This window comes from Vombatus ursinus, unplaced genomic scaffold (genome assembly GCF_900497805.2).
Source record: "Vombatus ursinus unplaced genomic scaffold, bare-nosed wombat genome assembly UNPS02014813.1, whole genome shotgun sequence".
NCBI lineage: Eukaryota > Metazoa > Chordata > Mammalia > Diprotodontia > Vombatidae > Vombatus > Vombatus ursinus.
This window is the reverse complement of record NW_020954591.1, coordinates 11,353,075-11,368,124: the sequence shown is the minus strand read 5'-3', so window position 1 is coordinate 11,368,124 and position 15,050 is coordinate 11,353,075. Positions and strand designations below refer to the sequence as shown.

At 38.7% G+C, this 15,050-nt stretch overlaps 1 protein-coding gene across 1 annotated transcript in view; it reads left to right on the top strand.

Moving 5' to 3' along the window:
• Window positions 1-15,050, top strand: part of MTUS2 (microtubule associated scaffold protein 2) — a 466,747-nt gene that overhangs the window by 253,242 nt on the left and 198,455 nt on the right. The window contains exon 5 of the mRNA XM_027835276.1: window positions 9,506-9,604. Coding sequence (XP_027691077.1) covers window positions 9,506-9,604 — 99 coding nt within the window. The remainder of the gene's footprint in view (window positions 1-9,505; window positions 9,605-15,050) is intronic.

The following is a 15,050-nucleotide window of genomic DNA, read 5'->3' as shown; positions in this document are numbered from 1 at the left end:
ATCAAACCAGTTACCTTCAAAGGACGATGTCTATTAATCTCTTGAATTAAGGTAAATGTAAATTATTTATAGATTTATCCAAATTATACTTGCCTCTTTTTTTCTTCGTGGCTTTCTTAAAACGAAGCTACTAGAGTGAGAAGAGCTGAAGTATACGTGCATTCATTTGACACATAGATGGCCTTTCCCCCCTTACCCACTGCTTATTCACATTCTTTCAGGGCCTCATAGATCATACAATGCCCTAATTCCCTCGGGACACCAGATTGTTCTCATCCCAGAGAATCCATCATATTCCCAGCTTTGCTCATTTTGTCTCAAACAATGTGTGCCAGGAGTTCTCATTACTCACCAAGGACATGACTCGTTATGATTATTTGCAGGGAAGGGGGAAACGGGGGAGGGGAAGGAGAAGAAAGGAAGGAAAAGGTTTACTGTGAGGCATTTCCTGCTTCTGAATAATTCATTTCCTTTCAGTGTCTGTTTCATCTAGGGCTGGGAAGGATAAGATTCACTAATTTTGAAAATATGCTCAAAAAGAAATTTTCTCTAAACTGAGACTAAATAGTCACATCAAATTCATAAATTTAAACTTACTTTGCAAGTTCTTTTAGATGAATTGCCAGTATGGGCTCTTGGAGTTGTATGGGAGTTTATATGTCAACCTCATCTCCTTATTTTGTGAATAAGTAAACTAAGACCCAGAGAGTTGTGTGATTTTGTCCATTGTCTTAATCCAGTACTTAGAATCAATCAACTTGATTGGATCTATGCTAAAAATCTCATCTTGGATAAGCTGCCTCACTTCCTGGAACCTCAGTTCTTCATCTGTAATATCAGAGTTGGACTTGATCTCAAAGACCTCTTATAGTGAGTCTAAAATCCTGTGATTCTAAGATTCCTTTAGACCATGAGAAAGGAACTATAATTTTTCTTAAATTGGTATTGCCTGTCTATTACATGGCTGTAAGACATAGAACCTAATAATCTCTAAAGAATTGAAATTCAGGTGGAATTATGATCTCGAAGAAATGATGAAAGGGTGTAAATAAATCTGTTTATGTCTTTTCTAGGTGAATTTTGGTATTTTCTGCACTGATTTATTTAGAAACAGCTTGTTAAAATACATTTGGCTAAAATAAAAATCTTGTAGAAGGTTCTTAATATAGCCTTTTAAAGTTGCATTTAAAAATAAATAAATAAATAATTTAAATTGAATATTACAGATTTTTTACAGTAGGGAGGCACATGGTATTTTTGAGTAGGTAGCAACATTTATCAGGGAAGTACTTGATAGGAAGAGGAGATGGACTGGTGAAGGGTGAGGGATGACATGTGGTCAATTTATGGCAGATTGTTGTTAAGAGTCACACAGGATGGGCATGAGTGGCTGGGTTGCAATCTGCATTGTTGGAGGGAATATTTAAATTGATAAGAGCACAGTTCCATTTGAGTATTTGATAGACAGTATCTAAACATTATTAAATTATAATCTAGATTGCTAAATTGCCATATTCAGGCTGTTCTTTACCATATTGCTCCATCATCCTAAGGTAGGCTTTGGTGAGTTGAGTTTTTTAAACTCTTATGCATTGCCAAATTATCTTTTCCCCATGATCTTCCCCATGTTCTGGAACTAAACTAAACCAGTCATTTTTTAGCCCATTTCCATTTGTAACATTTCTATCTGTCTCTCTCATTTGAGTCACTTTTATCTAGATTGCTTTCCTTTCATCTCTCTACTCACTTCCTGTAAATCTCACCTTGAAATGTTGCTATTCAATTTATCTTCCAAATGACACCAAAGCCCCTATTTCCTAACTACATCATTCATTTCCTCCGTTATCCTCCTTACAGTGACATGGCTATAGGAATAATTACTTGCATTGTTACCTCTTTTTAATTCCATCCTTCTCCTTGCCCCACTCCATCATCCTCCAGTGACCTTGTGCCATTACTTCTCTTGTCTGTGAAATGATGCTGGAAAACCCAAGCCCCATCGCCTGTGTTCAAAGGCTTTATGGGGCTTTTACTCATGCTGCTGGAGAATCCTATCTATTTCCACTTCTGTTGCTTTATCTTCCTTTCTTCTTAGCCTATTTCATTGACACTGGAATTTGCCTTGCTGGATTTTTGCTGCCTATTATGTTAAAATCCAATACTGCTTCATTTTGATTTTCTTTGGAGCCAGGAAGGAGAGGTGATGGATTCAAGTCAATTCAATAAGCATTTATTTAAGTCATGTCAAAAGTAATCATTATCTTGAATTTAACTTTTGTTATATACATTGTCTCTTTGGATAATATTGAATTGTACATTATATTGTATGTCCCATTTAGGTAGAATTTAAAAAAACAAACAAACAAATAATGGCAACCTCAAATAAAAGGCATTATTCTAGACTGCAGAGCTTTTGAGACTGTACCTTGTAAAATAATCCCTATTTATTCTCACAGCTTCCCATGTTGAGGAGCTTTTGCTTCAGCAGTCAGAAATGAAATGATGGTAAATCTTGTTTTTCATAACTTGTTCAGGAGTGAAGTACAAAAGATGGTTTTACCAGGATATCGTGAATGTCACTCATTTCACTGAGAAAGAGGCTAATCATGGATGAGAATCTGAGCCTTTATATTTTCCTTTTCATCATCTGAGCTTTTTTTTACAGATCCCCAACCAAGTGCATCTTTCAATTTGGGGACTTCTGAAGGCTCCTGGCTATGCTCTTTGCTATTAAGTATTTTGGAGTAATTTGTTCTAGGATGAATTGCCTTTAAAAAAATTCTTTTTGAATGTCTTAAAAAGGAAATGTCAGACATAAGTGACAAAGCTTTATACTTTCCAAGTCTCTGGCCCCCATAACTGAGAGAAGAGTTGAAAGTGATTTTCTTCCTCCCTGTGGACACTCTTAAACACCTCCAGTTTTGTCCTTGGAAGATAATTGCCTTTGTTTGACAGATTGCGTGTAACTTTGGTATTACTGTGAATCTGTGCTCAAAAGGTGAGCACGGTGTAGTTGCTGACAGAGGGAGAAGGAGATGGAGGCCCATAGAGAGGGAGTAGATGTATGTTTTTTGAGGGTAGAATTTCCTTTCCTTTAGCATACAGCACATACTACGGAAAAGGAAGAGGAAAAAGGCCAGCAGCTTCTAGGGAGAGGCTGAGGTAGATGGAGAATCAAAAGGAAATGGTGCAAAGCTTCATTGGTAACCATCAGAGACTCAGTGACTACCACAGTCCAAACAAATTATGTCTTGATTAACAAGACACAGGATTGTCCTTAATGACAAAAAGTCAGCTTTGCCTTTGCCAGGCCCTCGAGGGAGTTGGACAGAGTTCCCTTAAACTAACCCTGGAATTAAACCCTGAGCCCTATGAGAGGAGGAGAGGTGAGGGACTGGGAAGGGAGAGGTCTGAAAGTTCTGGGAAATTTCTGTGCAAGGAAGATTCCCTAAAACAGAGCTTGTCAAGGGGTCCGTAGATCAATTTCACGATGTTGGTGAGTTTGGATGGGGAAGCGATTGACAACTTTATTTTCACAAACCTCTAACTGAAATTTAGCACATCTTTCAGTTATTTAAAAGCAGTATTATGAGATTTTTAAAAATAATTTATTTTTAGTTTTCAGCATTCATTTCCTTAAGATTTTGAGTTTTCAATTTTCTCCCCCTCCCACCTCCCCAAGACCATGTGTAATCTGATATAGGCTTTGCATAATACATTCATATTAAACATATTTTCACATTAGTCATGTTGTAAAGAAGAATTAGAACCAATGGGAGGAACCACGAAAAAGAAGGAACAAAACAAAACAACAAAAAAGAGAGCAAATAGTATGCTTCTATCTGCATTCAGACTCCATAATCCTTTCTCTGGCTCTGGAAAGCATTTTCCATTTTGAGTCTTTTGGAGTTGTCTTAGATGCTAATATTATGAGATTTTACTAGACTATCAGAGAGGTCCATAACACAAAAACGATTCAGAACCCCTTCTCTAGAATCCATTCAGACTTCCTGGGGCTATACTATGTAACTAGGGCTCAGGAAAATAAAGTTTGAAAGAAAATGATTGAGAGTCAGAGTTTACTGACACTTCTATTGAAGAATCTATTGAAATAAACTTCAGGCTGGCTTCTCACCTCTCCCTTTAATGGATTGGAGGCATTTGAAAGTATCGAATGTTTGTGCTTCCCACCTCCCAAACGCCGCTTCAAACTAAGAAATGTTATGCAAAGTGATGCTTTCATCAATTTAGCTTTCTAGCTACTCTTTTCCCAGCAATTATAAGACTTTCCGTTCTGGTTAAGGCCTGAAAACAGACCCACGTAGGGGCTGTGTCTCTACTGGGGCTCACCACTGCTTAGGTTACCCCAGGAGAGGTAGGTGTTACTGGTTTAAGTGGGATTAAGTGAATCTGGGGCTAGGGGAGTTGGGAGAAGGTCAATTCTGTCTTGCTCTGACAGGCTAATAAAATATTAAGTCACTGACCCTTTCTGCAAGGAGCGTGGGACTGGCTGAATGACCCTGGAGCCAAGAGAAACGCTTGACTACATGGCACTGTGAGCCTTTCTGAGCTGATAAAGCAGAGATGCCTGACATTTTCTGGTCCTGAACTCCCTGGCTTTCAGTAACCCTTCCAAAACCACCTATTCAATATTATATTTCTGTAGTCCAGGAAAACTAAAGCAGGGGTCCTAGTCCTTTCTTGAGCCACGAGCCTCCTTTTCCACCCACCCCTCCTACTTTTCAGCATTTTTTTAAATGTATTGTCTTTCCCTATTATATTGTGAGCTCCTTGAAAGCAGGCATTGTCTACTGCCTGTCTTTGTATCTCCAGTGCTTAGCACAGTGCCTAGCACATAGTAGGCATTTAATAAATGTTTACCAACGAACTGACTCTTTGGCAGTCTTTTTTCTTTTTCTTTTCTCTTTGACAGTCTTGTGAAGCCTATAGAACCCTTCTTAGAATGTTTTTAATTGCAGAAAACAAAGCGCGTAGGACTACAAAGGAAATGAAATATGTTGAAAAAGAGATGTACAGTCAATCCTCAAAATCTTGAGGGGTTGGGTTTTTTTGTTTGTTTTTTGTTTTGGGTTTTTTGGCGAGGCAATCAGGGTTAAGTAACTTGCCCAGGGTTGCACAGCTAGTAAGTGTCCAGTGCCTGAGGTCGGATTTGAACTCAGGTCCTCCTGACTCCAGGGCCAGTGCTCTATCCACTGCCCCACCTAGCTGCCCCAATCCTCAACATTTTTAACTTTCCTGACTTTATGCATTTGCATGATTTTTTTTTAGTAACCTCATTTTCACTTTTGGGTTGGCAACCTCACACATTTGAGGACAATAGAGGGGGAAAAATGAGAGGCAAGATGAAGGCAAGTTTATGAAGTGGCTGCTATCCTACTAGGATATATTATTTCAAGCTAGTGCCTCCTTCACGCCCTCCAATGCCATTCACTAGCCATGAAAGATGGAGCACGGGAGGTAACATGTAGACCTCACCAGGCTTGATGTATTCTGACAGCAGCGATTAAAGGCCCAGCAACTTCTCCCGTGGTTTTCAGAGGGCAACCAAGGTAGAGAGGTTTATAGCAGTGTGGTATTTAGAACAATGCCCTCACACCACCATCTGACACGTATGGATGGAAGGTATGATTCAGGTTGAAAAATGTTTTAGCTTTAAGAAGTTTGTTTGCTGTACAGTATTTATGATACTGTAGATTTCATGTGTTATGAAAAGTGGATATTGTCCAGAAACAATGTTGGTTTTATTTTTATTTATTTTTTTATTGATATGTTAGCACAAAAGGTTATAGAATTCTAGGGGATTACTAGCAAGAAAAAATGTTTTCCATGTTACCAATTTTATTTTGTGCACTACATTTCAGGGGTTATTTCATGGTTACTATGTTGTTATTAACACAGCGCATATTGTAAGAAAAGTAAATATCATCAGAATTAATTTTTTGGTATAAAGAATTGCATGCATAAAAATGTATTTTCAGCAATCTCTAGCAGAAGATCCCAGTTTCTGGTGGTTGAGGGAACCTCACCCTCTCTTTTCTGGAGGTTCGATGTATCAGCATTCACATTTTTCACTTTTGTGCTGTTTCTAGGAATGTTATCTGCAGAAGCAGAAGACTGATTGTAATTTTTTTCCTATCCAAGTTAACAAACTCCCTAAAATCTATCTATCCATGGATCACTTGGAGTCTATCAAGTTAAGAATGCCTGAAAGGAAATAAATTTTAGAATTTGCCATGTATTTAACAAGAACAGCAATAACAATGATAGCCATTAGGATTTTTATAGCACTTCGATGTTTGTTAAATATTATTTCATTTTAACCTAACACCCTGAGAGATGTAGGTGCTATTATTAGCCCAATTTACAGATGAGGAAACTAAGGCAGACGGATTAAGTGATTTGCCCAGGGTCACACAACAAGCAAGTGTCTGACACAGGATTTGAATTTAGGCCTTTGTGACTCCAAGTCTAACACTCTGTCCAACATCACTTGGCATATGCACATAAGAAATAAAAGAAAGGAATTAATTTCCACAGGATAATTTATTAATTTGACAAATATTCAAATGTGCTTTGATAAACTTTTCTTACCCCACAAGGGTATGCATACCTCAGGTTGAGAACCCCTGTGATAGAAGTTTCTGATTATCACTTACTTGGAGAGATCCTCCATCATGGAGGAAATCAACCAATTAGGCTTCATTTTGCAACTGAACTAATATTTTAAAAGATTAAAATAATGATCCCTTCCAGCAAAAAAAAAAAAAAAATACCATGCTGTTCCTTAAAAACAAAGATGCTTCAAGGTCCCTGGCACAAAGTAGGTGCTTAATAAATGTCTGTGGTTGTTGATGGGATTAGAGAAGGGGAGAGGGAAAAGGAAGGAAAAGGGAGGAAAAGAGAAGAATGTACTGTTTCTCAATTGAACTTTTTTATATGGCACATATATGGTTCTGTCCCAGAAAAAAAACTTGGCATAGTGGGAAAAACCTAGGACTTGAATTAAAAAGACCTAGACTTGAGACACTCTTCATACTAATTATGTAACCTTAGGCCTGTTACTGAAATTCTATGCCCTCTTTTGTAAGAGGAAGATAATGCCTGCATTAAGGGCAGCAAAGTGGTACAAGCCCTCTCCTGCAGTTCAAATCTACGTGAGTTCATATCTGACCTTGGACATTCAACTGTGTGACCCTGGGCAAGTCACTTAACCCTGTTTGCTTCAGTTTCCTCATCTGTAAAATGAGCTGAAAAAGGCAAACCACTCCAGTATCTTTGCCAAAACCCAAAATGGGGCCACGAATAGTCTAACATTTCTGAAAAACAACTCAACAACAATGCCTGCATTACCTCCCTTGCAGTGTTGTTGTGAAGATCAAAGGAGATAATTCACATAAGGTGCTTTGTAAGCTGTAAATTTCTGTATACATATGTTTTGTTATGTTTTTATATGTCATTCATATTAACAAATGCATTTGGAGGGGCAGTATGCCGTAGTAATTAGAGGGACAGCCTTGGAGTCAGGGTTCAAGTCTTGCCTCTAACATATTAATGATATTACCCTGGGCAAGTCACTTAACTGCTCACCCCTCACCCCTAAGACTCTGAATGACAGGCTGCTTTTCTGAATCAGTGTGATGCATTTCTACATTGTAATATAATGATATAGTGATATAATGGGTCCAGACCAAAAGATGAAGAGAGAACATATTCACCATGAATGAATGAAACATAGTCAGGTAAGCAAGGAAGCAAGAGCAGAGTTGCAAGAATGGAAACCAAGAAAAACTCAGATTTGAGAGGGGTGAACAGTATCAGAACTGTGTGCTCATTAGGGTAATTGTGAAAGAACACATGGGCATTTGGAATAAGTGTGTGAATAGAAAGAAAGGGGGGCAGTCAGATAAGTGAGTAGGAGGGATTCCAAGAGAACAGGGAAAATGGTAACCAAAAGATTATGGGGGAAAAGGGAAAAAATAATGCATAGTCCATTGATGATTACAGAATTAGATTTTAATAATTCTATGAGTCAGGCCAACAGCTCTCAGGTTTGAAGATGACACATACATATGTTTCCATTTCTTTGGGGAAATTTCATTTTGTCAGTATTCTGATCTTCAGAGCTTAGTCTTTCTTGATTGCACTAAACAGAAAGTTAATGTGAAGAACCACCACACAATTTAAAAATCAAAAAGAACCACTGATTATTGTTGGGCTGTATTGTTTCTTGTGCCCCTTGCCATAGGATTATAGCTTTAGAGCTTGAAGGGGCCTTAGAAATCATTAACTCTAATCCCCCATTTTGCAGGTGAGAAAACTAATGCAGAATATGGTCTCTCTTTATATTTTGATTTGGACCCATTATATCATTGGTGTGAGGCACTCACAATGTGGAAATGCACCCCACGGATTCAGAAAAGCAACCTGTCTGTCATTCAGAGTCTTAGAGGTGAGGTGGAGCAGTTAAGTGACTTGCCCAGGGTTATGTTGTTAATATGTTAGAGACATGACTTGCCTAGAGTTACACAGCTAGTAAGTATCTGAAGTAACATTTAAACCTAGGTCTTCAAGTCTAGTATCTTATCCACTACCATTTGTGGTTGTTGCTTGGTCGCTTCAGTTGCGTCTCACTCTTTGTGACCCCATTTGGGTTTTCTTAGCAAAGATAATGGAGTAGTTTGGCATTTCCTTCTCCAGCTTATTTTACAGATGAGAATGTGGGACAAACAGGGTTAAGTGACTTGCCCAGGGTCACATAGCTAGTAAGTGTCTGAGGCCAGATTTGAAGTCTTCCTGATTCTGGTTCTGTCACTCCAGTGTGCCACATCCACTACCATACTGCCTCTTAATGTTAGTGATTACCAGACACACTCAATTATCTCCACATACAGATGGGACACAAGAGAGTAGGATGGGGATCTGATGTCCTCCCATTCTGCTGAAGCCAATTTTGTCTATATTTAAGCAATTTGTGTTGAGGTGGTGCCTTCAGCCACAGATGAGTTACCCAAAATTATCTCTGAAGACTTGATACTATGGAAATTAATCAGAATCAGAGGGAATCTCAGGTGAATTGAGGACTTCAGTGATGTTTAAGTCATTACTAATTATGTTTGCAGAGTTTTATTAGCCTTTGTTTTCTGGAAATACATTGGTAGAGAAAGAGGGCCCATGAATGAAGAGAGGAAATTTTAATCCCCAGCTAAATCTACAGGGTCACTCGGGTAGCAGTAGCCTCCAGACATGGAGGTTTCTTTCATTAGATCAGAGTCAGCAGTTTACTTGGCCTTTTGACTGCCAGAAAATAAATCATTTCTGGTACAAAAAACAGAGTGTTTGCCAAAGGAAAGGTGGCGATGTCCATACAACAAGTCATCCAAATAGTATTTTAGAGGGTTTGGTTTTTATTCAGCTCTATTCTCCACCGACAGCTGATATTATAGTTTCAGATATAATTGACTGTCCATTCATTTCATTTCCATAGGATCAAAGAAGGAAGTGCAGAAAGATCAAGAAGCGAATAAACCTGCTGTCTCATCGCCTAAAAGATTGGCAGCTTCAACTACGAAACTTCACTCACCAGGTATTTGGGAAGGGAACTCAATATTATTTCGAGGAACTCTTAACCTCAGAGTTCATTCCATTCTAGCCCCACTAATGTGATGGTGGGAGCCCTGAAGCATATATAATTCTCATAGTCTGTCTATGGCATGTTTTTGACCATTACCAAGGTAAAATCATTCACATGACATATTCTTAAAAAGCAAGATATCATCACTACTTGCCAACATGGGAGATTCTATAGAGAAGACTGCCCACCATCTGGTGTCCTATAGTATGGACAAGCAATCTAGAATTGGAAAGTAAACACTTTGAAAAAATGGCTCCAAGCACTTAAATTTCCTGTAAGGGAGAAACAAAGCTACATATAGAAAAAGTAGATTTTAATATGTGCTGTTTTTTGGTAATCGGGAAATCATTGGTTTAAATCATTTGACTAAGCTGACAATTGTTGATTGTGTTTGGCATATTTAAAAAATTTAAATAGTCGTAACATTTGAATACCATGTTATCCTGTCGATGAATTTGTAACTTAGAAAAATGCTATAGATATATCATACTCTGAAGAACTGGGAGTTGGGAGCCACCCAGAGGGTAATGGATAATCACATAGAGGATGTGAGTAGGCTGTAACGTTATTATAAGTGAGGAATTATATGAAAAGCATGACAAAGTATGTCATCAGAGAAATGTAGGATTTTTAAAAATTAGCAAGTCACATAATAAGAGTAAAGAAGAACCCATGGCCAGCCTGTGTGTTCTATCGGTATCCATCTGGTACAGTGGGTGGAATATCGGGCCTGGAGTCACGAAGACCTAAATTCAAATATGGCCTTAGAAATTTACTAGCTCTGTGACCCTGACAAGTCACTTAACCTTTGTTTGCCTCAGTTTCCTCACCTGAAAAAATGGGGATACTAAAAGCACCTCTCAGGGTTTGAGGATCAATGAATTAATATTTATAAAAGGCACTTAGTACAGTGCCAGCATATAGTAGGTGTTGTATCTATACATTTTATAACTACCTATATTTCTTATTTTTATTCTTGTTCAGTCACGTCTGATTCTTTGTGATCCTATGGACCATAGCACATTTATCCTCCACTCTCTCTCAAAGTCTGTCCAAGTTCATGTTTGCTGTTTCCACGACCCTATCTATCCGTCTCATCCTCTGCTGCCCACTTTTCCTTTTGCCTTCAATCTTTCCCAACATCGGGTCTTTTCCAGTGAGTCCTGTCTTCTCATTATGTGGCCAAATTATTTTTTCAGTATTTAACCTTCCAGTGAATAGCCTGACTAATTTCTTTAAGTATTGACTGATTCGACCTATGTATTCTTGTATATTGACATATTGTCTTACATGTAAAGATATATATATGACTTATTCCTTACCCCTTCCATGTAATAGCCAGAGAACATAAAGAAGAGCATTCAAATATTGGGTGAACATCTAATTCAGATTTATGGGAAAACCGAGATAAGTCTTGCCAGATGAGCAGGCCTGTGAGGGGCCGCAATCTACATTGTTGGAGGGAGTTTCCCACATCAAGGAGACCACACAGCCTTTGGAGTATTAGAGGGTATAAAGAGTGTCGTTAAAATACACAGTAGACCAGCATGAGGTTAATAGGCTATAGAGACCACATAACCAAAACCTCTCTTTTAACATTTGAGAGAAGTGTGTCTCAGAAAGTTGAAGTAACTTACTCAAGACCAAATCCTCTGATTCTAAGACCAGTGTTCTTTCCACTAGATGGCATTGGTTGTTGTGGTTAATTTAGCTTTAGCCAGAAACTTCCTTTTGTTTTAACACTTATAATACTAACTGACATTTATATACTATTTTGCAGTTTGTAATGACATTGTTTGAAAAGAAGGGTACGTATCCTCCGTACTTTATTAGATGAAGAAGTCGAAGTGCTCAGAGATTAAGACGTGCCTGCAGTCACAGACTTGGTGTCAAAGTTGTGTTTGTATCCCAGCAGCAGTCCGTTTTTCTTCCTCAGTATTACAGAATAAAAATAATTTATGTTTTGTCTGATAGTTCTAGAGCTTGTATTTCCACAGGATGTGTAATGTTGTTAATGTTGTTAAGCTTATGTAGAGCAGTGCTCCGTTACGACAGGTAGAAGAGAAAGCGCTTGAAGAATGACCGCTAAGAAGACTTCCTTCCAACTCTCAGGTGTTAGGGTTCTGTGATTCTAGAATAGAAATTCTAAGGCATCTGGATGCTCTTCACTTACCACTCCAAACAAAGAATGGAGGAGTTCAGAATTCCCCTGGGGAAGAATCCGCTTACTTATTTTCTTAAATTTATTTTTAATTTGTGGAATAAAATAAGCATTTCCATAACATAATACAATAAAAAAGATGATGGTACATGAAACTGCAAGGCTACTATGCTCAACTTGTTATTCCTTTTAAATATATAACAAAGTTATCACAAATTTTTTTTCCTTTTTTTCCTTCATTCCTCCCTGACTCTCACCCTAGAGATGGCTACCATTAAACAGAAATAGGTATATATATATATACACATATATATGTATACACACACATGCACACACACACATATGTATGTATGTATGTATGTATAATTATTCTATACATACTTCTATTTATCCCTTCTCTTTCTGGATACAGTTAGCGTCTTTCTTCATATATCCTTTATTTTTAATTTGCCTGTTTACAATAACCAAAATCACTTAGTTTCTCAAAGCCTTTCTTAAAACAATATTGCTATTACTGTATACAATGTTCTCTTGATTCTGCTCACTTTGCTCTTCATTATTTCGTGTAAGTCTTTCCATGCCTTTCTAAGATCATTGAGCTCATCATTTCTCATAGCACAGTAATATTCCATCACAACCATATACCACAACTTGTTCAGCCATTTCCCAATTCATGGGCATCTCTGCAGTTTCCAGTTCTTTGCCACCACAAAGAGAGCTGTTATAAATATCCCATTCACATTCAAAGTTATAATTACTATTTGTGAATTTCCCTTCATCTTATTTTTACTCACTATTTTCTTTCTCAGCCTGTCTTTTTACTCTGTTCCTGTTACCTTATCTTTTCCCCCACCTTCCCACTTCCCATCCCACCTTTACTTATTATCAAGATTACTAAGTAGTCTGGAGATGAAAATTCTTCATATTAAAAAGTTGAAGATACCTAGAAATTGAATGAAATTAATTATTTGTGGCTTCCTTTTTATTTAATTTTTTGTCACATTTTAAGTTCCAAACTGTATACCTCCCTCCCTCCCCAGTCCACATTAGAGAAGGTCATCATTTGACACAGGTGTGTGTGTGTGTGTGTGTATGTTTGTGTGTAAAACCATACTATGCATACTTCTGTTTATCAGTTCTTTCTCTGGATATGGATAGCATCTTCCTTCATAGGTTCTTTGCAGTGGATTTATAATATTCAGAATAACTCGGTCATTCACAGTTCTTCAAACAATATTGCTGTTAATGTGTACAGCGTTCTCTTGGTTCTACTCATTTCATTCTTCATTATTTCATGCAAGCCTTTCCATGTTTTTTCTAAAATCAACCAGCTCATCATTTCTTACAGCACAGTAGGATTCCAATACAATCGTATACCACAACTTGTTCAGCTATTACTCATCACATGCGAAGTTTTGATAAACTTTGGATACACTGGATCATATTTTCTGCTTCCCCCTTGTCTCCTTCCTCTCTAAATTAATAATAATAATATTAATAAAGTATTATATAGCACTTACTATGTGTCAGGCACTGTGCTAAGTGCTTTATAATTATTATCTCATTTCATACAGCCCTGGGAAGGAAGAGCTATTATTATCCCCATGTTACAGATGAGAAAACTGAGGCAAACGGAATCCAGGGTCACAAAGTAAATAAGAGGCCAGATTAGAACTCAGATTTTCCTGGCTCCAGGCCCGGCACTGTATGCCCTGCACCATCTAGCTGCCCCAAACGGAGAAGAAAGAGTCTTGGTATAAGCGTGCCGTCCTTTCTCAGTATCATTTCTTCTTCGTAAAGTGACAGAATTGGACTATGTGGCCTCTTAGGTCCCTTCTGGTTCTAGATGTAGAAGTCTAGGATTTAGGTTGCACGTGGTCACTCAAGCAGGTCTGCCAACGCAGTTCTAAACCCTCGATCACTCCTCCTATGAGCCTCATGCCCTTGCCTGACTTGGGAGAGTAATCCTTCCATGGAGACAGTAGCTGAGCCCTACCATGCATAAGAAGGATGGTGAGTCCCATCTTTTTTTGTTCACTCCTTTCTCTTCCACCCACCACGCCGGTCGGACAGCGCACTAGCTCCCAAGGGTAGACTGGGCAATCACTCTTGTCAATCTTGTCCCTGTCTCGGCCAAACCCCTACACAGTCAAAGAGGGCTTATGAAGAGAGGGAAGGAGAAGTTGGAGGTGTTTGGGTAAGAGGTCAGGCTTTTTTTTCCTGAAATGAAGTTGGATTGTTTTAATGAAAGTCAAACCCCAAAGAATTCTCAGCCACTACATTGAACCATGTGGGAGGTGGGGGGGGGAGGGGGAATGTGTGCCAGGCTGAAAAAACACTTTATTTTCTGCTATGGTTTTGCCAAAAAAAATGAGATTAGTGGATTTTTTGAGATGGAAAACTGGCAAAGTTTTGGCATCTGTTTCTTCTTTGCAATTGAGGGGTTTTTAGGCCTCCATATTGCACTGTTTAGTTCTTGTGCCAAGTCAGCTCCTTAGCTGTAAAATTTGAAGTGGTTCCTTCTATTTAAAATGCTGGGAAGGGAGGGGAATCCCTGCAGATGAATATTTTATAGGCTTTTTTCCTTTTACAGGGGTTATGTTTTCCTAGATGTACAACCTTGGCATGCAAGGCACTCATATTTAGCTTTCTGTCCTCTCTGGCTGCTGGCCTCTCCCTGAAGACCAAACGATATGTAAGGGCAAGGACTGCCATCTCCTTCACTTCCTCCTGCCACTAACTGGAGGCCAAGAGCTGGCAGGTGGAGATTCCACGGAGGGAAATATAAAGCAGCAGGTGAACATTCTGGAGCTTACCTCGAAAACAGTGGAACCCATCAGTGACATGAGCCTCCTGTGTCTAGAAAGCCAAACTAGGCAGCTTACTGTTGTTCACAGAGGAATCTCCAGACTGTATACCTTTGCACAGGCTGTGCCACGGGCCTGGACTGCGCCCCCTCCTCACCCCTGCCTCTTGGAATCTCTAGCCTTCTTCAGGGCTCAATTCAAGTACCTCAAGAGACTTACATGAGACCTTTTCTGATCCTTCCCCACTGCCAGTGCCTCCCGCTTCTCCAAAATTCTCTCGTACTTACCTTGTATTTTTTCATTCATTCATTATTTCATTCATACGCGCTATTTGTGCCTTCCCTATGGTAGAGCCTTTCCAACTCAGGTCTGATCAGCCAGTCAGACACACTGTACCTTGATTCCAACAGAGTGGTGTAATTTTGGTCCT